The sequence below is a fragment of the Lissotriton vulgaris genome, chromosome 3_1 (assembly GCF_964263255.1).
Source record: "Lissotriton vulgaris chromosome 3_1, aLisVul1.2, whole genome shotgun sequence".
Lineage (NCBI taxonomy): Eukaryota > Metazoa > Chordata > Amphibia > Caudata > Salamandridae > Lissotriton > Lissotriton vulgaris.
The window spans coordinates 1,485,165,571-1,485,190,720 of NC_141689.1; the positions used below are offsets into that span (position 1 = coordinate 1,485,165,571).

At 45.0% G+C, this 25,150-nt stretch overlaps 1 protein-coding gene across 2 annotated transcripts in view; it reads left to right on the forward strand.

Annotated features, from left to right (window-relative positions):
• BMPR1B (bone morphogenetic protein receptor type 1B) overlaps positions 1–25,150 on the forward strand; it is a 290,354-nt gene that overhangs the window by 248,475 nt on the left and 16,729 nt on the right. For both annotated transcript variants that reach the window (XM_086961946.1, XM_086961947.1), the window contains exons 7-8: positions 5,238–5,430; positions 12,676–12,973. In XM_086961946.1, the coding sequence (XP_086818072.1) occupies positions 5,238–5,430; positions 12,676–12,973 (491 nt within the window). The remainder of the gene's footprint in view (positions 1–5,237; positions 5,431–12,675; positions 12,974–25,150) is intronic.

The window sequence follows — 25,150 nt, forward strand, 5'->3', positions numbered from 1 at the left end:
TTTGCTGACTAAAATGAGGGAACCTAGGGAGGGAAATTAGTTGTGGACAATATACATTTGTTTGAATCCCTGGTGTCCTTTAGGGATGCTCCCTAGGCTTGCTGGAGTCATTGTTTTGAAAATTACTATTGAGTACTTCTGTCACTGAGTGAGTTTCCTGTATTTGAGAATGACCAGTTACTTACCCGTAATATTCACTACTCCGAGTCATAGACCTACCCTATGCAGTCCTTAAAATATGAGCAATAGCTCCTCCCCAGAACTTCCAAACAAAAACTCTCTAGCCCATCCCTACCCTCCAGGCCGCTCCTACATCCTGTTGCAAATAACCATTGACCCATGAAAGCACAACTTGTGCCCCCAAGCTCAAGAATCTGAACAGTGAGGGAGGGATGGGAACCCGGACAGTGACGGGGAGGTCTAGGACTCGGAGTAATGAATATTATCAGTAAATAACAGGTCATTACTGCCTCGTCAGACCTCCCCATCACAGTCATTACCATACGAGCATATAATAAAGTAAGACTCTGCTTCTACAGAGTGCAGGAAACAGCCTTTATTAACACCAGCAGAAAGTCCCACCACCTCAACAGAACACAACTCAGCATCCCCAAAGCCAGCTACCGCGTCCCACCCACCACCAAATGATAATGGGACATAAAGGTGTGAGGAGCACTCCAAGTAGCAGCCTGCCAGATTTCCGCCATAGATGCCCCCTGAAAAGATGCCCAGGAAGCAGCCACACCCCAAGTCGACCCCCCTACACTGACCCAGGCGTCAGTACACCACAAACCTCTTATGCCGCCCCCACCTTATCCAATGACTGAGAGTAGCCCCAGAAGGCTTCAGACCCTGACCCGCCAGGCCAAAGGTCACAAAAAGCGAATCAACCTTACGGAAAGGCTTAATACGCACCAAGAGCTCACATAACGTGGTTAAACAGTGCAGCCACACCTTATCCTCTGAAAGAGGATCCAGACAGAACACGGACAAAACCAGATCCTCCAAGCAGTGAAACGAGGAAGGGACCATGGGAACAAAGGAAGAATCAGGCTGGAGAGCAACCCAATCTGGAAAAAAAAACACAAAAAGAGCTCCGGACAAAGCAAGGAGCCCAACTCCCCAACCCTATGGGCCGAGGTAATAGCAACAAGAAAAAACACCTTGATCATCTAAAGCAGACACCCCTCATCCCCAGAGGTTCAAAGAGAATTGCCTACAAGGCCTTCAAGACCAATGGAAGATCCCAACTAGGCGCTAAGGATTTATCCATGGGCTTTTGGAGGAAACAACTCCGTAATAACCGGTACACCAACGGATCCACAGGCTCACAGTCCGAACCCCTAAAGACCCTCACAGCTGCCCACTGAGCCCGCAAGGAGGACACAGCCAGTCCCAAGTCGAAGCCATCTCTCAGGAAATCCAAGATACGCATGGGTTCATCCTCCAGAGCAGACCAACCCCGAGCTGTACCCCAACCCTGGAAAGACACCCAATGCCTAGCAGAGGACTTGAGAGTCGAAGGGCGCCTGGACTGCTCTATAAAGTCAGCCACAGTAGGAGAGCACCACAAAGCCACCAGGTTCAACCTCTCAACCGCCATCTCGCCAGCTGCAAGCGGACAAGACGATCCCGGGACAGAGGTGGAAACAACAGGGTACAAGGAACAACTGGCAACCGCCAGCAAGGGCCCAACGCCAACCTCAACAACAGAGGGAACCAAGGCCTCTGGGACCAAGCAGGAGCCACCAGGACAACTGTGGCCCGATCCAACTGGACTTTGAGCAGGACCCTTGGAATCAGGGCAATCGGGGGGAAAGGCATACATCAGTCCCCCTCCCATCGAAAGGACAGGGTATCCACTCTCCAATCCGAGTCCGACTGAACCACAGAACAAAACTTCTCCCACCAGGCGTTCCCCGGGGCCGCAAACAGGTCCACCACTGGGATCCCAAACCTCTCCATCAAGCCCCTAAACACCTCCTATGTCTGGCACATGTTGGAAAGGGAGGGAAACAACCTGCCCAGGTGATCCACCTCCGAGTGCAAAACCCCTGGCAGATGCACGCTCTCAGACAACAAGTTCAACTCTGCCCACTGGCAAATCTGTTGCACCAAGTTGGGGGAAGCCTCTTTTGCACACCCCTGGCGGTTGACGTAACACACCACCACAGTGTTGTCTGACTGCACCAGCACATCCCTCTGCAGGACCCAAGGAAGAAAATGAGTCAATGACCACTGCACCACCTTCAACTCCCTCCAATTCGAAGACCACTCTGCTTCCTGAACTGACCTAATTCCTTGCACAGATTCCTGAGACAACACTGCCCCCTACTCCAGCTCACTGTCATCTGTTGTCAGCACCACCTATCCTGGGACACAAAGGGAGAGCCCTGCAAGAAGTTCTGATCCTCCAGCCACCAGGATAATTCTCTGACAATGTCCACATCCCCCGGAATCAACTGCTCATAATTCTGAGACCCTGAACACGATTCACCAGGGGGTACAATTGCAAACGGCCCAAGGAACAATCGTTCCCTGAGCAGACATCAACCCCTGAACCTGTAACCACTCTCAAGCCATGGAAGACTAGGCTACCAACACCTTCCTGGGCTTGCACACCAGAGTCAGTATGCGGGGCACTGACAGGAAAACCTTCCCCATCTTGGTGTTGAAGACCCCACCCCCCCCCCCAATGAACAGCAGTTGCTGAGTGGGGCACAGATGGGATTTCTCCAAGTTCAGAATCCAACCAAACTGCTGCAAGAGTCTGCAAACCTCCTGGGTATGTGCTTTAGCCTCCAACACCCTGGGCGCTTTTAGGTAAAAGTTAAAGACGTGGCAATTCCAGAATTAAGATATGCAGGAGCGGCAGGGTCGGTTCAGTTCAGCACCAAGACACCTCTGGGAAATCGTGTGCTATATCAGTTATAATAACATTAAGGAAAGAAAAGTAAGAGATCACCAAGTAAGTAAACACCTGGATCCCCCGAGCATTCAACAACCCCACCAAGGGTGCCACCACCTTAGTAAACACCCTAGGAGAGTCAGACAGCCCAAATGGCAATACCTGGAACTGGTAATGATCGATGCCTACACAGAACCGTAGAAATCTCTGGGAAGCCACGTGAACCAGCACATGAAAGTAGGAGTCCCTGAGATCCAGAGAAGCCAGGAAATTCCCCACTGACAGGAAGTGCAGAATCCTCTGGAGCGATACCATTTTAAAGTTCCGATGAGGGATGCACAAATTCCCCTCCTTCAGATCCAGAACAGGACGGAAGTCCCTATTTGGTTTTTGGATCAGAAACCGGATCGAGTAAACCCCCGACTCTGTTGACTTGCAGGCACCCTTACATCAGCTCCTTTGGAAACCAGGTCCTGAACCCCTTCAAACAGAGCCAGACACTTGACCTGAGATCTGGGCACAGGGGTAGTGTAGCCCTATAGGCATCCACTGGCGGAACCCCAAATTCGAACCGATATCCCAGCTTGACAATCCGCTAATACCACCAGGCCTGGAGGCCAACCTAGACCAATAGCAGTCATGGCCTCCAAAATCAAGTAAAACCCCTGACTCAGCGCAGGCTCTAATGGTCCAAGCCAGAGCACAAGATTCAACCCCTATGCCGAGCAACCTCAGAGGGATCTAACCCCGTAACTCAATAAGTAACACTTTTGGTATGCCTGATGCACCACCCATGTACTGGGCAAGCGCTTGACAAGTGTATAAATGCTTCATGTCAATTTTGTAACAATAACTCAGCACAAACCTACTAGGCTCTGTCTTTAACACCAGGAAATTAGCTCATAATCCGCCTTGTCAGAGACCATAACCACTGAGCTCCCGGGACACCTCCTAAATAAATGCACCCCGCAACTGAGGTCAGCAGAAATGCTTGAAGAAGTACTCCCTGGGAGTACTAACTGCTTCCCGTACTCCAGCCTCGCGATCAGGGAGCCGTATGCCCCACGCTGGTGCTGTGCTTTGCAGGCGCCGGCAGTTAGCCATCCTTGACAACACAGAGCCAACGCTAACCCGCTTCTGCTGGGGCCCGTGCTCTGCAATGATAGCCCGGCCACTCCAGGTGAACGGTGAGCGTGCCACCACATGCTCGACTAATCCCTTACACCCCCCCAGGTGGTCCCCGCTACAGCAGGGGATCAAACCTAGAAGAGAGGCCAGACTTTACACCAGCAGTTCTTAAAAATATCAGTCTCCAAAAGAAATACGAGGGCAAGAGGCAGCGAGTCGTAAAAAAACGATCACACAGTTCCACTAAATGAGGGACTTGACCCATAATACCGACACAACGGTCACTATAGCAGACCGCCACACACTCACTTGTAACCAATCAGAGTCTTGCAAGGAGTAGTTCGCAGAAAAAATAACAGGATGTACTTACATGGGTCAAAGGTTTTATGCCACAGGATGTGGGAGTGGCCTGGAGGGTATGGATGGGCTAGGGAGTTTTTGCTTGGAAATTCTGGGGAGAAGCTATTGCTCATATGGTAATGACTTTGATGGGGAGGTCTGACGAGGAGGTAATGGAACAAGGCAGTAAAGATTGATTAAGTGTGTACTAGTCTGTTACTGTTTCCTCAGAAAGAGAACATGTGTTTGAACAAGTGATTCACCTTTTGGTAGTTAAATACATTAAGAAAGTGAACCTTCCTAACTGGCCTCTCCAAAGTCTTTCTGGAAAAACCCAACAAGAGTTCAGAAGCAAAAAAAAAAGATATTTTTTCGCTTTTCACGTTCTACAGGGTGTGGTTTGCTTTATTTCAGAATACACCTTGAAATGATTGTATGCGGCCTAAGGATTAACAATGGCCAATAGTCTTTGGTAACTTAGTTAGTTTTGTTCTGCATGCTAATTTATCAACATTTTCAAATAATATTCCTATAGCTAAAATAGAATGAATTGTAATAGAAAAACCAGGAAATGTATTATCTACACAAAGATACTTTAGTTTCCACCCCAAACCAGTCACCACAGACATAAACAGTGATTTGCTAGTTTGAATTGCATCAAGGCAGACTCAACACGTCCTTTCGAGGTTTGTAAACTGAATACCATTAGGGAGTATGAGAATGCCTCTTCTTTCCACAGCTTAGAAAAGGCAGACGCGTGGTATGGATTGCTATATGAAAAAGCAAGTTATTATTAAAATGTCCCCTGTTGGGCATTGAGATGCTGGCCGACAACATTCTAATCCTTACTCTGTTGTTTTAGGTGCAAAGGACGATAGCAAAGCAGATTCAGATGGTGAAGCAGATTGGAAAAGGGCGGTATGGAGAGGTGTGGATGGGGCGGTGGCGCGGAGAGAAAGTAGCAGTCAAGGTTTTCTTCACAACAGAAGAGGCCAGCTGGTTCCGAGAGACCGAAATCTATCAAACAGTGCTCATGAGGCATGAGAACATACTGGGTGAGTGTAAAATTCTGATGACAGTCCAACTTTGTAGATGGGAACCCCATCATAGGTAGGAGAAGTGCAGTGCCAACACCAGAAAAATGATCAAAAGAAAGAAATGTATACTATAGACCAATGTGCATAACAATGTCATAACGGCTAGAGTGGTCGACCATGAAGCTGGGGAACTGGGTTTGAGTTTTAGCAGGGACGCTCAGCATCCTGTGATTCTGGGCAAATCACTTAATCTGCCCTTACTTAAAAACCAAACCATGCATTAAATGGTGGTATACGAACCACGACTCGAGTCAAGACTGTACCCAGAAAACGTAGAAGTTCCGGGGACCCAAGGAACTATCCGGGGTAAGTAAACAGAAGCCCCACGTAGGCCATGTGCAGAGAGATGGAGCACGACTGCGGGATCAATGCAAGTCAATGTTTAAGTCGCGGTTGCAATTTTGAAGAAGGACTCTTCAGAGTGGACCCTGAGGAAACCCAGTGGAATACAGAAGGTTGGAGAGCCACCCCAGCCACTGATACCCTAGGAATCAGAATATCTACATCAGGGAAGCCAGGTGCATAGGTGTGAAGTGGCATCGGAATCCACCATCAAACTCCATGGGAGTCTTCAGGAAGATGCCACTGCTGGAGAAGGTGAAGGTGTCCTGTGGAACCCAAAGGTGGATTTAGGTGGAGTAGTACCTGCAAGCAGAGGAGACAGAGTCTATGCCACTCACGAGTCACCAGGAGGCACTGTTGCAAGAAAGTTGACAGTGACCTTGGAGCTGCAGCTGTGAGGACTTGGCAATGCTGTGGTAGACCAGGAGCCATTCACAAGCTTTCCCACGTCAAATGTCAAGCGTTGAGGGGTCAATGTCCATCGAGAGCACCAACAAGCTTTGGAACTGCAAACAACGTGGAAAGTGAAGAAGGTGCAGTGTCTAGGCCAACAAGATTCAGGTGATACACCACAAGCAGGGGAGTCTGGGCAGGTCTGAGCAATCCGAGGAGGCCACAGAAATCAAAGAAGACACTCCAGAGGACCCACAGGCCGGAGGCACTCGAGTCGGTAGAGGACCTTGAGCAGCTCACCCGAGATGCAGGCCCACGGTGCAAGTGATGTGGCGAGGATGAAAATCTTAGTCACAGGAGATGCTTGAGGTGGGATCTACTTGGAGCCTGAAGATCTTGATGGAAGAAAGCCAACAAGCCTTTGCAACAGCAAGTCACTGAGGTTCACAGCGGTTCAGTTTCTGCCGATCTGATGAGGTATACTGGCCTCAAACTTGGTGAGAGGACAGGGCAGGCCTCGAGGGATGTGAAGAACTAACACCTGTGTTGCTGAAACCTTTGGAGTCTGTTGGAGTTCAGGATCAACAGACTGGTCAGTTTAGTTGGGGTGCCTGAAGAGGCAGGTAAGTGACTCCTTCACTTCAAGGGACGTTCCTTGTGGTGTCTTAGATGACCACAGGCCTTGGAAGGTTCCTCTATGAAGCACAGGCATGGACGTTGCAGCAGATGAGCAGGGCAACGAGATCAGGAGCAGCAGGAGTCTTCCCAGTTGCAGCCTTGCTGCCCAGAGTGAAGTCCAGCGAAGTCCAGAGTGACAAACGAGTAGAAGTGGTGTCTTGAAATAAACCTTGTCCCACAACAAATCTAGGGACCCACCCTCAGGTAAAACCTTAAGTATCCTAAGGAAAAGGTTGGGATGATTCAGGGTTCCCTCGCAGGGGAGGGGTCGGACAGTGGTCAAAAATACTCCCATGTCCTTTGTCCAGTTTTGCGCCACAGCGGGAGCCAACTACTCCTTGAGCTGGTCTGAACTGGACTATGCAAGAAGGGCACCAAATTTGCCTTTCAAGCAGACTGAGTGGCGCTGGCAAGTGCTCCCACCCAGCCGCAATACACTAAACCCTGCCTGGGAGGTGGTCATACCTCCCTGGGATAGGATACCTATTCTTCCTTCCCCTGCTTGAGTTTGGCTCAGCAGCAGGAGGGAAGAATTGTGTCTGGTCGGCAGCATCCATGTTGTGCTGTCCGGCTCTAGAAGACTGGTACCAGGAGCTCTGAGGGCCTCCCAGAGGAGCTTTACATTGCATGGAATCATACCTCCCACACTGTTTACGGTGTGGGGTTATGATTCAAACATGTTTGATTATCAAACATGATGGGGTTCGTTACAGCCAGTTTAGTGATGGCCATCGCGTAATGATGCATGGCCACTCTATATATCGTAATGGCTGATGCACTTACAGCCCAGAAGAATGGATTCCGAAGGTTGTCCTGCTCATATATGGGCACCCTCACTCTTAGAATCGAGCACCCTGCCTTCAGAATTGAAAGGCCTGCTTTAGGGGTGACTTAAAGGTTTTAATTGCTGTTACCTTAGAAATAGGGAAACCTATATCTTTCATAAGTGGTGCTAGCACCAGCATACACCGGCTGCAAAGGCAGGCCTGCAGTTAAGTTTAAGTGGTCCTTAATGGGTGGCATAATTCATAATTCATGCTTCAGCCCTTGGGGTACCAATGCCCTGGGTACCTCAGTACCATATACCAGGGACTGACAAGGGCACACCAGTGTCCAATCTGGTAGGTACTAAGTACTTATCATACCAATTTAGGGAAGAAAGCACAGAGACTGGGGTCCTGATTAGTAGGATCCCAGTCAGACTAGTCAGAAACAGCTTAGCACGAGGCAAAAAATTGAGGTAACCATAAACACAGATCCTACTTTCCTACAGGTAGTTTAATGTGGCATCTCAGATGGCATCTTATTTTCTTTAAAACAGCAGTTATTTAGACCGATTTTAAGAATTGCTTTGGGCTGATGCAACAAACAATATCATTTCTGTATCTAAGATGGAAGAAATAACCTTCTAGCAACTGAAAGATAAGGACCAAGCGATGACATAGCTAAGGCTATGATTTCTTTTGGCTGTATGCAGGGATGTGCATTTCTCATCTGTACCCTGACATGCATGAGAAATGTATTGTCTTACTGTTAGATAGTTAATCTGTTTTGCACAGTGCACACGGGAAGTGTCACTGGAATTCTGATTGGGTGCTGGTGCTGCAAAGTCTTTGGCTGCCATTTCCTTATCTTCTTCGAAGTCCGCAACTAGCCAGCCTTTAAATGGTGTTACGGATTACATATTAGTACTTAATTCTGAGGGAAAAGAAGCTGGCTTCAACAAAAAGTAGAGATTTTTAACATATTTAATTCATGTAGAACCAACTTGAAATTCTTAACCATCGCTGAAAGTTGCTATTTTTGTAAAGGAGCAGGATCCTCAGAAAGAGGAAAGAACATCAACCTATTCGCATCAATGGACACTCACCATCCAGGATCCTATAATTTAAAAAATGCACATGAAGGAAATTCTCTATGCCTTCTACCAGTTCCACAATTGAAGACTCCTCAATTTAAAAAGTGATCACCTAAACGTTTACAGGAGATTCCTAAAATGTCTTCCAGTAATGAGATGGACTTGATTTCAGGAAGCAAAAGATGGCAACGCTCCTAATCGAGGTAATTCATTTTTTAGAACATCAGAGTTATCGGAACACCTTTGGATCAATGTCCTATGCTCTTGGTTTCTTTTGCGTAGTCCTTCCAAAGGGTGATCTTGAATCCAGTTTTGAATGTGATGCAGATAAACAAATTTATGACATAAGAGCACCTTTAGATGCTTAATTTAACGTTCCCATCAAGCGGAAGCATCTGAAATGATAGGAAACCAATATATCCGTACCAAAGTCCAAGAGCCTGCTTTTCTTACAGCAATCAAATTTGTATTGCTTATGCATTGAAATTATATTAAATGTTAAGGAACAACCCCATAACCTCGGAAATCTGGGTAGAGATTTAAGGGACAACAACTGATCCCGCAGAAGAAGCTTTATTCCTAGGTTTCTATATCAAAACAAGTCTAATAATCAAATGTATGTGGCTTAACAGTGTTGTAATCACTGTATAAACCTGCAAAGTTACACAAGCATGTTGAAATTAGGGGCTCTAAAGTATGGAGCAGTGAGAATGATTGGTGAAAATGGTGCGATTGTGATACTTAAAATCAACAATCCGTTAACAATGTTGACTAAATGGTCTAACATTTCATATCAAAGAAAGACTCCAGACTGGAGTACAGTTTGGACAATACACCCCGAATGTTAGTCAACACATTATTATGTCCATGTTTTGATGATGGACGTACTGTTGAACATTGTCAAAGGTTCACCAACAGTCACAGTTATGGGTTAAATCCATTGTTTCTTTTTTGCTCACCATGTCACCCCAGTTTGGACCCAGCCATATACAAATCAGTCTTGATCCTGCACCCCATGGGAACAGTCCAGCCCGAACAAGCATCCTGGGACAAGTTTAGGGTATCACCCCATATCAGCCATGCTAGCTTGAATCCAGTGGCATAGCGACCACTGGACCCACGTCTGGACATGCCCTTGCCACTTAGGGCGACTATAGCACCACAAAAAGATGATGCATGGAATGCTGAAAGTTGTCAAACATTCACCCCCAGCCAAAGATCTGGGGTAAATCCATCCTTTTTTGGTTCACTATACCACCATCAGGACAGTAGAGCAACAATCTCTGTTCCACAGAAATATAAAATAGAAGAACTGCAATCCAGACTGCAAAATGTTCATACAAATCCATTTATACGGACCTTCAATGATCCTAAGAATGTTCTTTACTTTGAACTGAGCCTGAATCACACAGACGATGAAGAATATTGAAGTAAATCACCTCAACATGCAGATTGGACCAAAGGGTGCAGGGGAAGAAAAGCAATTTTTATTGGTGGAACACATTGAGAAGGGTATTATGGAATTTGTTGCTACTGGAAGTGGTGGTGTTGGTGATGTTGAAGAGGAGAAGGTGATTTATGAGGACGTTTCACTAGGCAAGAGAAGGAATACGTTTTTGACAAGAGGTAGTTTGTTGTAAAAAACGGAGGCTTGTACAGTGAATCAAAAGTAATCTATCTCTTGCAGAGTATCTGAGCCACGGGATGTGCATGGGGTTCTGGCATTCGGCTGTGAAGGGCCTGGACAGAGAGCATCTGAAAAATCATTGGCAGCCACTTATTGGACTTACAACCATTACACACCCATACTTCAGGCAGGAGGTTCTAAAAATGAGGCTTGCTCTGATAGGGCATTAGTGTGGGTCTGAAAGGGCAAGCTAGAATGGTTCATTCGTCTTCACCTTGTGAGTAGCCTTGAAGTTGCATGTCAGGTGCCTAAGTTTGTGAAGTCCTTGAGAAGGTCAACATTGGTATAGACCGCTTTAACAGTCTGACCCAGTTATTCACCAAAAGAATCTCCATATTTTGTTGTCTATCTTCGGCTTCAGCGGGTGCAACTTTACACCTATTCAGGTGACTGACTGATGATGGTTTCAGGATCGTATTATGTTTTTGCAAGCCTTAAAATTCTTTGCAGCACTTGACAGACTAAAGATTCCTATCAATCATTTGCAAATACATCCCCACTGAGATCTTGTCAAAGAATGCATTTCTTGCTACACTACTGGACGTTTCCTTCATCCTGTTGTTTCTCACTCTGTAGAGAATTGTGTTCCTTAATGAAACTTTTTTCCAATTATGCAGTGTTAACAGCTTGGTGGCGGGAAGGGGCACAAGGTTTGATGGCCTTCCATGTGTATATGCAGGGTTTCACAGGCATTGCTGAGTGAGTAGGAGAACTCTGTCGTAGCCCTCTGTGCCACAGAAAACAACAATGAACCAGGTTTTGCACTCCAATTTAGGAAAGCGTTTCTAGGGCATATTTTAGTTTTAAATTGCAAGGTTCAGTTACCCGCCAAACTCGCTGATCGCAACAGAAATGCAATGTTTCTAGCCCTCTTTAGCCTCTTTTACATTTTTCCTGTAAGACAGAAACCCATCTGATGGTTCCTCAGGTTCCAGGTCACCACTCCTGCAGTTGTTTAACCTGAACCCTTGCTAAGGAAAGCTACTTTAAGACCGCCAAAGAGGTGCTACAAAAATATCTATAAGGAAATAGTTTTGAATTAAAAACTTTAAACTGGGTGCTGTACCAGTCATTTACCTCTCTGAATACAGTCACTATTCTGATCGAGCTTTCTGAATCAGGATTATATATTCCAGGCATTTTTCCACATTTTCCTGTGTGGAAGTATGGCTTGCCTTAAATGTCTAGGGATATCCTTGCATGCATTCTTATCCTCATCCCAATTTCTTAACTCTGAGCAGCAACTGACTTTGAAAGTATGAACATCGACAATGTTACCACTTTTACCCTAAAGGAAAAAGTAGATGCTCCTACATCCTTTGTTTACTATTGCTTGAGGGGCAGAGTGGGAGTTTAGAAGATGGAATACTCTGTTACAACTGTGACGGAGTACCCTGTCCACCAAACCCACTGTCCACCACCTTATTATGGTTGTGTGGAATACAATAGCTTTCGGTTGATCGGAATCTTCCTTACAGCCTGAAAGGTAGGGGGCCATCGAAGGAAGGGTATTACACCATGCAGCCTATTTATAGCAGATGGTGTGATGTCTGTGTGTCAAATAACCCCCCCCCCCCCCACACACACACTTTCAGTAAAAAAGTTCCCTTGGAATGTGGGTCATTAGTTATGTTTTTCAGTAACAAAATCCAACTTTGGAAGTTAAAAAACCCAACTTTGATAAAGGTAGGTGACTGGCCATCAACACTCATGGTCTGCATAACTTTTTGTACCTTGTCATGACACTTCACAATGGCAGTTCCTATCCAGGTTCCGAAATCACGGCTGAGCTTGTTGGGATCACTACATTTGGTACATCAGGGTGGCGGACATAACCGTGATTGAATGCTAAACTATAGATCAGGCCCTTTGCTCACGGCTCATCAAAGCAAGACATGTCAGGCTTCTCTTTGATTATTAGATATGCAAATCACTGGGCACCTAACCATTGCACATGAATTCTCCACAGTGGCACCCATGAAAAGTTCCACTTGGTCAAAGGTGCCTCTGAAATAGAAAAAGTCTCATGTTTTCTAAAAAAAAAAAAAAAGATGCCTTTATTCCTGAGTCGGTCTGTATCCGTACATAAGTGCAAGGAGAGTGAAGTATGGGTCTTGGTCGACCATCCATGTGGAAATGTAAACTGGATGTTCAGCAGTATTAAAATATGTAATATGAAGACAGATACACAATCGTACATAGGCTACGTACCATTAAATTAATTGTAATGCTTTTCTTTCTTAAGGCTTTATTGCAGCAGACATCAAAGGCACCGGATCCTGGACCCAGCTGTACCTAATCACAGACTATCATGAGAATGGCTCACTGTATGATTACCTGAAGTCAACTACGCTGGACACCAAGGGAATGCTGAAGCTGGCGTACTCCTCCATCAGTGGCCTTTGTCATCTCCACACTGAGATCTTTGGCACCAAAGGCAAACCCGCTATTGCCCACCGTGATCTGAAAAGTAAAAACCTCTTGGTGAAGAAGAACGGGACTTGCTGCATAGCAGATCTGGGCTTGGCTGTGAAATTCATCAGGTTAGTGAAATTGAAATGCGGATGTAGGACTGAGGACTCAGCCACCAGCTAGCACAGACCTGAAACAAAGCTTTAAAGACATTAGAAATCCAGGGGTCATTCCAATAGGCCTCATCCCCTGCATCATGAATGTATATTGCATGCCTTACTTATGTTGCTCTCTCTGGTAATTAGGTGCCACAAATAACAAAGTAAACGTTGCCAAAATTGACTCTTGGATGTCTTTTCATTCTACCTCAAGAAATATCTTTGTGCAACTGCTGAACACAAGGAAATATAGGTTATAGTAAACCTAGAAACAATTGGAATGGTATGTCAACTTCATTGTTTTCAGTATAGCAGAATCTTCCCAAAGGGAAAATCTGGATGAACTATTGTGTCCTTAATCCGATATTTCTGTCACTGTTATTGGAATCAAACGCCGCAAAGGCTTTGGCCGCAAATAGTGCATTGTCACTCATCTTCATTTACATAAATTGTTGAAAGCACTGTGTAGTAAAGAGCCACTACATTTAAGGGTTTCCAAGTACAACTTTATTCTGTCATAGGTAACAGGTGCTCCCAGCTTGGCGGCAGACTCTCACACTTCAACATTCTAACACGCACTCCCGAGGGCAGAGTGGGCTGTACCAAGGAGGGAGAGGGGAGAGGGGTGGGTGAAGGGAAGGGAGAGGTTACAACACACCTTCCCCCTTAAGGAGAAAAGAAAAATGAGAGTATGCGAAAGGAGGGGGAACGAGGAGGCGAGAGATAGGAGGAGAGGTGGCATGGAGGCAGGGAAGAAAAGAGGGGGAGAAAAGAGAAAGGAAAATAGAAGCTGGATCAACGGAAACATTAAATCACAAACAGAGAAGCAAACAGTTAACCTCAGTGAAGGAAAAATTTAAGCTGTAACCAAGAAACATTAAACAACAGACTATGGTGCCATCTCGTTAACCTCCGTATAGGACTGACAATGGATGGTATTGAGCAATGGGTTCCTTTGGTCAGCTAGGTCCCGCACAGAGTCCTGACCTTACTCGCAGAGGCTGAACATCCTTATTTTACAATGGATGTTGACGGTTGTGCCGATCCTTAGGGGTCCTCTTTTACCTCCTCGCCGTTGAACTACTGTTAACTGCGGGGTAGGTCTAGTGACGTAGGCACCAGGCAGGAAAGAGTGCCACCTAACTTTCCTCCTAGGATCCTCTTGGCGTGAACACGTTTACAGTTTCTTCCAACTTGAAGTTGAGAACTCCTCTATCAGTCTTTCCATCCCCCTGGAGGAGGAGGATCTTGGCGGCCACGCTGTTTCCTCCCTTGGACAGTATCTGGGGCACGGACACCCCCCGCTTGTTCCCTCTGACAAGATAAATCTCTCTCTCACTGTCATCCCCGGTGACTGGTCTGGTCCCTCTACTACTCTCCTTTCCTTGGCCGTAAGCAGAGTCCTGACCATTAACGAACTCCATTTCAAAGAACTCCGGAACTTTAGCATCAGTCTCTGCTGTCCCCAGTCGGTCATCCTGCTCGTTTCCTTGACTCTCCTGGCCGAACTCAGAGGTGCTTCCTGGGTCATGACTCTCCTGCATACTACACAAATTATCAAGAGGGCCCTTCTTCCCTGACAGGCCTCTTATTGGGGAACCTTTTAGTATTTTCTGCATTTCCCTACTCTCATACTCCCTCTTACCACTGTAAGGCCTTTGAAAGAATTTGGCTCGATTCTCACTCTTATCCTCAAACGAACTTAAGCCTACTTGTCTTTTCTTTCTAACATATTTCACATATTCTACCCTTATTCTAGTCCTGAACTCAGCTGATGGGGTACTTTTCCTCTTCTCCCTGTGATTGAAGTGTTCACTCTTACATTTTATTTTTTCTCGCTCCTTAGTTGCACTGGTTGTGCGCTCTCCCTTACTCTCGAACTCTCCGTTTTTCGCACCTTCCTCACCACTGCCTTTTCTCTCGCATTTCTTTTGTAATTCTCTTTCGTCCACCCAACCTTGGCAAGTTTCTAGTTTTTTCCTTTGATTGTCCTTTGCTACATCCTTTCCCCATACTTTATTGCTTGCCGCATCTTGCAAGACCTCCAAACCCTTAGACATTGACGTGCGAGCGATCCGTGTTTCACCCTTAGTTGCATCCGTGCTACTGATCAGTGCCGGATCATCTTTGAGTCCTTCTCTTTCTCCCATAAAAGATATTCTCAATTTCTTTTGATCCATCCACCCTAGCATGGTGGGTCCTCCTTCAGCTGTATATCTATTACTAGTTGTCTTACTTCTCTTGTACATTAATTCCATGACTATGTATACTTTCACTTTAATGTCTTCCCCTGTGTACGTTTTCAGGCATGTGTTGGCCTCCTTCAATTTGTTTCCACATTTTTTTACACATTTGTTATTCCACTCCCTCAGGGTTACCAGACTATTAAGAGGCCCAGATTCGGAGCTTCTTTCTGTCGTTACTTCCTCTATGAAGATGGTACACACCGGGTTCAATCCGCTCACCTCAACTCCCTCTTTGGTATCCATTCCTTCCTTGTACACTTCATCTTTTGTTTCTTTAATCCACGAGGCTTGTGTATGATGTGCCTTCAACACCTTCAACATGTTCTCATAAATATTTCGGGCAGTACCTTTCATGTCCACCTTTTCCCTTTCGTGGTACTTTTCCATTTCTCCCGTTCCCAGACACTTAAATAATTTTTCCACCTTTTCCTCTGGTGTGAGAGGTGCTTGTTCTTCCTCAAAAACTGATGTATAATCCTCCAAATCTTCTTTCCACTCACTCCATTACCTCCTTAACGACTCAGAGTGAGAAAAATCACCCATTTATATTGTTTTCCCTCTTTTATTTTTCTCCCTGATATTCTAGTGAGTGGTGCTATGGTGTTTTGTCACCAACAAGATGGCCAATCGGTGGCTCCTAGTACCAGAGGTTTGTTCCCTCAAGCCATGGGGTTAATGAACAGACGGTCTGGTTATCTGCTTTACCTTAAATGCACTAAAGGTGTCTTCTAAACACGCCTGTATGCTAATGGTCAAAGTACCCTGGTCACAGATCACCTGAGAATGCAAAGCTCTCCCACGACGTGCTTCCTCAACGTCTTTACCGAGCACTATACTGCGGATCACTGCACTCCCTGCCCCACCGAGATATCCTCACGCAGTTTCAACGCGTTGCCTCAGAACGGTTTCTAGCTCGGAACCAGAGGTTAGCCCCTCCCTTTGTTCCTCCTGAATCTCCTCACGCGGCTTCAACTCGCTGCCTCCGTTCCGTTTTCTGTGTGGCAACCAGGGTTAAAATCCTTTCCTGATCCTTCCAGACATTTCAAACGGCAGGATGCCGCGGGGCCACAGGGGTACCCACCTTCCCTGTTCCTCTCAGATATCACCAATGACTCAGTATGCTGCCTCAGTTAGTTTTGACTCACTGGAACTAGTGTTCACTGCACCCTCTGTTCCCTCTGTTCCTCTTGGATCTCCTCACACTGCTTCAATTCGCATTTTCAGTTCTATTTGCCACAGGGCCACAGGTGTTACACACCTTCTCTGATCCTCTCAGATATTTCAAACGGCTCAATGTGCTGCCTCAGTTCGTTTTCACTCACAGGAACTAGGGTTCGCTACACCCTCTGTTCTCTCTGTTCCTCTTGGATCTCCTCACACTGCTTCAATTCGCATTTTCAGTTCTATTTGCCACAGGGCCACAGGTGTTACACACCTTCTCTGATCCTCTCAGATATTTCAAACGGCTCAATGTGCTGCCTCAGTTCGTTTTCACTCACGGGAACTAGGGTTCGCTGCACCCTCTGTTCCCTCTGTTCCTCTTTAATCTCCTCACACTGCTTCAATTCGCATTTTCAGTTCCGTTTACCCCGGGACCACAGGGATTACACACCTTCCCTGATCCCCTCAGATATCACAAATGACTCAATCGGCTGCCACTGTTAACTTTCTCTCACAGGAATTAGGGTTCGCTACACCCCTGTACCTCGGGTGTGTCCTCACACCTATCACACGCTGTCACCAATTCCTTTCAATAATCACTTCACACTGGGTTCCGCTGTACACTCCTCCCAGTGTTTCCACTGCTGTCACTCACCCTTGTCTCGTGCGTCGCACGCTCCGCCTCGGATAAATCTACTTCACAGAAAGAGAAATGCGACTATTTCCTTGCTCTGCACCCTTTCTGCTCCCACAGCTTCCACGGCTCACCTCTTAGCCTGGTACGAATCCCTCAGGTGCTGACCAGTCTTGATTCCTTGCGCCTTCACCTCTGGGCTGCGGAGTCCTCTGTCTATTTCTCGCTTGCAGAACAGGAACTTCCTGTAGTCGACCTTGCGGTTCCTTAACGCAAGAGCACTATTCCTTTCTCTCCCAATTGTGTACTGCCTCTCCCTCCGTGAAAGGCAAACACCACACGGTGCCGTATCTAAACTTTTACAGGGGAGATTTATTCCGCTGACATTTTTTTTTTTCTTGAGAATAAAAAGATTCTCCGCTCAGCCTTGGCTCCCGGTCGGTAACCAGTCTGGGTGAAGCCTGCCCCCTTTAGTCACCGGGACGGCTTGGTCAGAGAGCACTGCTACAGTCGGAATCCGTTTTCGACCCCTCAGACATCGCAGGCAAACTATGCCTGCACAGCGCTGCCCCCAGCAGTCCCGCTCCACACCAATAGCAGACGAGCCTCCTCACTTGCTCCACTTCAGCGTCAGCTTTCACTGTTGTGGGAAATCCGTGTTCCGCTGCCGGACCATTCATTCACCGTCACTTCACGACCAGCTGTCCCGACTCTTCTTACGCTGGTTCCCGCTATGCTGCTTCCTCCACCGCGGAATGCTCCCAGGGAGCACTGGTTACCAGATCCACAGACTTATGTCAGACCTCAATTGAGGAAGGAACGTTCCTCTGCTCCACACGGCACCCTCTCACCTTCACCGAGGCTTCACACCCGACTTCCTTTTCTTTCCGTAGTCGAGAATTTCACGTCCCCCCACGGGAACACCTCGATGATACAGCCTGGGTTACCGGTTTGTCTGTTGTCCTGTGATCTTCAATATCAACTGGTGAGTACTTCATTTAAATTCAAAATTCCGCACAAGCATCAACTTTTCCAGGGGGGAAAGCACCCAACTGACCCTGGCTCAGCTCCTCGTCCTCGTCGCCAAGAAATGTAGTAAAGAGCCACTACATTTAAGGGTTTCCAAGTACAACTTTATTCTGTCATAGGTAACAGGTGCTCCCAGCTTGGCGGCAGACTCTCACACTTCAACATTCTAACACGCACTCCCGAGGGCAGAGTGGGCTGTACCAAGGAGGGAGAGGGGAGAGGGGTGGGTGAAGGGAAGGGAGAGGTTACAACACACTGCAAATACTTACCCCCAAAAAATAGCAGTACGTTTGAACCTCAGTAATTCTACTTATCTTTCTTCACGCAAAGCTAGCTATGTTGACAGTAAAATACATGTACTATTCTGCTGTTATTCTTACTGATCTTACATGTGTAATGAACATGTCCTTATGAATATTGGGTCGCACATCTTGATAAATATCGTGAATATATATGATTTTGTGAAGACCTAGGCTTCCCTGCCTATACTCTTGGTATATTGAGAAGTTTGGACTCCTTCCTTCATTAACAAACATTATGGAATACTCTCTCTGCTATTCTGGTTTAAGGGTTGTAAACCTTATTGCATCTGTGTAGCTCTTCCCAGATACCTTCTTTTCACTACCTTCATGCTATCCGGAATGCTACAGAATGCAACGCCTTGCTACAAGAGGCCCAAAAGCACCTTTTGCAAGAATTTATCAGAGTGGGAAAGTGCAGCTTGGGAATCTTCTATTTTTCAATTAATTTTAAACTAAATTTATATTTTTATTTACATGATTAAAGACTCAGAGCATTGCAGATTGGTAGCATGCTATTCCAGCGGAGTTATTTTCATTCTGTGCCAGATGATTTGTGATATTCTTCTAATTCAGATTATTATAGGATTTTTTAGGATCCATGTGTGATGCTAATTTGATGCACTTGAGCAAGTGGGTTGTTTCACATTATATTAGTAGCATTGTCACCTGTACAGATCATAGATTATCAAGTTGTTTCTAGTCTGGGTGTCATTTTATTGGATCAAAGTTTTCAAGTCATTATTTGTGCGGATCGAGTTTGTCATAAAGAGCAACTGAGTAGACACTAAAGCTGTAGTATAGACACACTTTTAATTGTGCTGCAAACCAAGATTCTGGAAGCATCATTCATGCAAATGTTTTTAGTGCATTCATATTCCAGCAGACCTCTTTTTCAGCTGACATGCAAGGGACATGCATGGTGTAAAGTTATGCAATAATGATTGCACAATTTCTCAGATGGCTTTGAAAAATCTTAGAATGAAAACGTAATACACCTCGATATTTGAAGAGACATTTTTGTTGTTTCCTTATGCCTAGTGTTGTGTAGCTGGATCTAGTTCAACTGATACTTCAATGATTGAATTTGTCATTGAAATTGAGGCTTTTGCAGTCTCTTAAATGTTATCCGTATGATGCTGATGCAGTGTAATGTGAGCTCTTTTGCTATCGATAGGTATATTTTGCTTCTCCTCAATAAGATCCCTTTATTCCTCACTTGCTCTGGAGTAACAGAGTTATACTGGTTTACTATAGATTCAAGTTGCAGAAAGTCATATCTTCACCATGCTCCTAACTTTTAAATGATTATTGATTGTATCCTTCCTGGAAGTGATTTCCATTACTTGGCGTCTTGAACTGGAAAAAATGTGTCCCCAATTGATGTTGTCTTGTAAGATGCAATCACTAGTTTGAGTGCTAATCTGGAACAAAATGCCCTTTTCTGAGAGTAACTCTCAATCTTCGTTTGCAAGAAAATAGTTATTCTATTCATTTCTGTTATACCTGGCATCCTTGGCGTTTTTCCCTGACTTTTTGTCTTCTAACCTCCTGTTTTTCTGACTTCATTCTGCTGACTTAAGGATTTTGGCCACTTTACCACTGCTTACCAGTGCTAAAGTGCATGTGCTCTGTACTCAAAACAAGGAAACATTGGCTTATTCACAATTGGCATATTTAATTTACATATAAGTCCCTATCAGAGTACAGTATATTTGCAGAGGGCCTGTAAATTAAATGCTACTAATGGACCGCAGCACCATATCTGCCACACACTTATTAGTTCTTTACCCTTTCGATGCTGATGACGAGCTCAGCTCGTCATCACCCACGGGTGTCATGTGCTGATGACGAGCTGAGCTCGTCATTAAAACAGCAAAATGGTAATTCCCAGCACAGGAGGGCGAAAACGCCTAGCAGCCAAGAGGTTAAACATGGTTCAGGTCTGTCACTGCAGATCCTGGGTGTGCAGTTCAAACTGCCATTTGGACCTGGCAAGCTAACCTACTTGCCAGACCCAAACCGTCCCTTTTTTTTATTACATATGTCACCCTTAAGGTAGGCCTGAGGCAGCCCTTTGGGTGGGCTGCAATGTATTTAAAATGTAGGACATGTGCTTTTGAGTTTTACATGTCCTGGTTATGAAGAACTGCCAAATTTGCTTTTCACTGCTGCAAGGCCTATTTCTCCCATAGGTTAACATTGGGATTGCCTTAAAACATATTTTAAGTGTAATTTCCAATTTTGAAAAGATAGAGCTTTGGAGTGTGGTGTCTCTGGACTCACAATTTTAAGTCTGAAAATGCCACTTTTAGAAAGTAACCATTTTCTTACTTTAACCAATCTGTGCCTCTGGCTGTCTCTGAAGAACCTTCTGGGATAGGTGACAGCTGGATTGTGTGCATTCCCTCTGGACAATCATGCAAAGGGAAAAGGGGTGTGGCATTTGAATCCTGATGGCCCATCACCAAGCTGGGCCTTCCTGAGGTAGATTGGGACAGAGTAGCTGATACTTGCTCCTGAAAAAGGCTGTCCCCACACAAAGAGCTCCATAGCCCCCTGTAGTGAGTCTGGAGCCAGGGCAGGAAAGGCAAGGACCTTGTGATCTCCAAAGACCTGTTTGATGTCTCCCCACTGCAAAGGCACATTTGGGTATAAGTACTGGACCCCTGACCACACCAGATCAAAACTTTGCTTGAACCAAGGACATTCTGCCTGGAAGAAGGTGCTGTAGTAAGGACTGCCACTTTGCTGCCTGCATTGCTGTGTTGGCCTGCTGCCTCCTGCTTCTTGTCTGGGAGTGAGAATGACCGGGCCTGTTCTGTACATCCTTGAACCCAAGTTTGTCCAAGGGCTCGTTGGCTTACCTCCTGTTCTGTGAAGTGTCAGGGTCACAATAGAGGTCACAAAAAGACTTCTTGCAACACTACTGGTTCTACCCTTGCCTAAGACACCCCCTCCAGTCCTGCACCTCACAAGTGGGTTCTGCAGCTGTTTTCTGCAAACATTGATGCAGTGACCCCTTTGCAGCAATTATAACTGATGCAGTGCCTTCCGACTCAGTGCTGATTTCATGACGACGTGGGTCTAAACTGCAAGGTTTGACGATGACACAGAACCAATCCAAAGATGCCGCTCCCAGGCTCGATCCAACACAGCGCTGGCCATTCAACTACGACTGAGAGGCTCAATTCCGACTCATCGACCTGACTGTATAAATCGGAACTGACGCACGGAGTCCTCGATGCCAACGCTTGCTCCGTATAAGTACTTTATAAGCAGGCCCTGCGTGGGTCCTGTAGCCAGCCTGCCTTCCATTGCGATCAGCCAGATCTTAGATTTACACCGGTCTAGGGCGACCTACAGCAACCTTTTGGTGCTATTGACTTCTAAGCAATGTTTTGGAATTTAATCTTTAAAAGTTCATATCTCAGTTTCTACTGATTGGATGTTTGGCGTTTTGGTCTTGTTTTACTCTGATAAATATTCTCTATTTTTCTAAACTGATGTGGAGTCCTTTTGTGGTGTTTTCACTGTGTTGCTGAAACTTAAATGTTGCACAAATACTTTACACATTACATCCTAAATTAAGCCTGACTGCTGTGTGCTAAGCTACCGGAGGGTGCGCACAGGTTCATTTAGGTTGTGTGCTGGACTTACCCTTACTGGGATTGTGACTCCTGCTTGGACAGGGTGTATATTCTGTCGACCACAAACCCCAATTCCTAACAATTTCTTTTTGTGTAATGCAGAGTATTTTGAGAGTAGATCTTCTAGTGAGAAGGAGACAATTCAGAGCCACCAAGTCCGGGAAGATGCGGACTCATAGATTGACATGTACGAGTGGTCCTACTTGTGCTTTCTGGATCGTTTGGAGGAGTCTCATAACTGACATTGACACCCATGGTACAAGCCATTGGCTTAATTCAGTCTTATTATGACGAGCGAAGTAGTTGCTCTGGATCTTCTTTGGATATCCCATGTGCTTGAAAATAAGTTGGTGTATTCACCTGACATCAAATGTAGATTTTGTTAATTAGTTTCCTTGACTATTCGTGGAGAGGAGTACTAGGTAGTGGTCTTAGTTCTTTGAGTCAGGCTGTCACTGAGCCTTGGGTTTTCCAGTCTCACCATGTAAGAATCTTACTTTTTATGTTTAAATGTATTTATTGGTATGTTCAATAAAACCATACAGTACATAGGCATATGCATGAACTCGCTGAGAATCAACTTTTTGATGCTTTTAGTTTAATGTGATTTGTTATCATAAACTGATCAATGTCTTTCAGGTAAGCAGCTAAATCTGGGACTTTTAAGGTTCTTAGGACTCCAAAGTTATACATGATTGTGTATGCTCTGTGTGTTATAGCATGCGAGGTGAAAAGATTTTGTTCTAGTAAATCACCGATATTGATCTTTGGGAGGACTGGTGAGTTGATTGTTCCTTGTGGTACTTATGTCTTATAGGTGAATGTGTAGTTATGAATGGAGATATAATTAAGATGTTTGATATGTTCGTAGAAGGAGAATCAGTCGAAGATGTTCCCATCAACACCCATTTCTTTTTGTCAGTTTTGTAATGCTTCATGATGCAGTGTGTTAAATGGTGCTGATAGGTTGAGGAGTAGTAGAGTTGCTTGAAACATTATTCCATCTGTTCACCCTGTTCTCTGCTCTTGTCATGGACGAGGCTTACCTCAAATACAGTTGTATTATAAAAAATTCTATAAAGAAAGTCCACTATGGAGAATTTTAAAATTGTTTTAGAAACCATTTTTGTGTTTGAAGAACAGAGAAATTAATGTTGTAAAGGTCCCTTAGAATCGGAGAGTCAACTTGTGAGGAAATCTTAAAAAATATCTCTGCCCCTATCCTTGTGTGTCTGCAGCAGTATCTGTAACTTTAACCCATTTGAGTAAATGAGCACACCATAAAAAACCAAAACAAAAAAATCTATTGGTACCTTTAGTGATTATCATAAGATAGCGGAAGATTTCCAGACTTTTACAGCTATAAACCAGCAATTTTCAACATAATGGAGACCATGACCAATCTTCCCTATCCTCCTTGAAACCCATAATACATGTAGGCTGCAGTGTACGTAGTGTATCCGGCATCTTAATAGGAGTGTACAAATAGGTAATATAGATTGCTTCAAGCTTACATTTGAACCTTTTTTAAATGAATATTATCCGTGGGACTACTCGGAGCTGGCATTACCCAAGACCTATTGATTTTGCTAAAATTATACAATCTCCTTACTGATTGGGGTCTCGGTCAGCCCAGGTCATCCATTGGTCTACTGCTGTCATTCACATTTTCATTCACCCACTACAGCATACAGCATGGGGCCCTGTGTAGGCCCACTTCATCATTTTGCTAAACTTCACTGTGAATGACAGCATTCTGGACTTTCTCAAGGAGCACACATGGACATAAAGAGGTTCCCTTCATAGCCAACAACTCCTACTATGGCAGAGTGTGCTTTTTCAGACCAGGAAAAATATTTCCCACTTTTCCTCAAAACCAGCTTTGACTCTGCCAAACCTCTAGCAGTCAACACGAGGCCAAATAGCTTTTCGTTTTTTTCATTCATTGGCTGGAGGATTAGTCCTTCTTTAACTTATTATACATTTTCAATGAAAGGAACATTCTGAGTGGATAGACTTCAGACCATCTGACCGTATGCCATTTAATTCAAAATTTCTGTGGTGGTTTAAAATGTATTAAGGAATTCCAAATCGGACGAAAGTGTGCGAGTCAGGTCAAATCAGACAGAAAAGTTTATGCAAACGGCTTGCTCAACTTTTGGCATACACAATTTGTTATCTGAGGGTGCAAAGGTTGAGTGCACATTAATAGTGACTGCGAAGGTACAGTGCCACGCCCTTTAGTCACAGTATATTCATTTGCAATTTTCATTCAGGACATCTACAGCTAAGTTACATATGTTGTGATGCACTAGTATTTCTGCAAATTCCGCTTTATACAGAATGTCACCTTTCCAATAAGCATGTATATGTCTTTGTGGTAGTTTCACCACTGCAGACAGAGTTCGGTGAATATGCTGGTCTGTGCTAATGAGGATACATGTTAATACCCTATTGGGGATAGTGACGTGTATCTTGTGATGGTAATACCAATCAAGAATGATCAGAAGCAGGAAGTCATAAAGGGCTTTGGAGGCTTGGGCCATGCATTTCCACCATGTGACTAAAAGCCCAGGTTAGGGAGCGTTCCCTAGTAGTGCTTCCATAAAAGGAGGTAGGATCATCTACCTTCACTCTCTGGCTGCAATGTTAAGTATACATTCTCAAGCATGTTCCAAACTCTTGGGTGCTGCAGTTAGTCAACTTGACCATCAGTTTAAATATGAGCTATTGATGAAACCACTTAATTCTGAGGGAGGGTGTAACAGCTGAATTAAGTTGCTTAATCAAGGGCTGTTATTGACCTGATTGTTCAACTCTGTGTCTGATCCAATAGGCCAGCTAATGCCACTCACCAAACCGGGGTTTCCTTTGCCTATACAGGAAGTTATCCTTTCCCAATCAGATACCCTATCTCATATTGTTAAAAAAAAAAAAAAAATTTTACTTGATGTAAGACCCTCACCCACACTATTAGTGGGATGGTTCATCATCAGGTTTCATCATCGGGTTTCATTCTGGACTCGACCATATTCCACGGAGCACTTTGAATATTACTGTGACCAGAGCACCTAGAATAGATACAAATAAAACAAAGAAGCCTACATTCCCTTTCTTACTTTGTTTGGGTA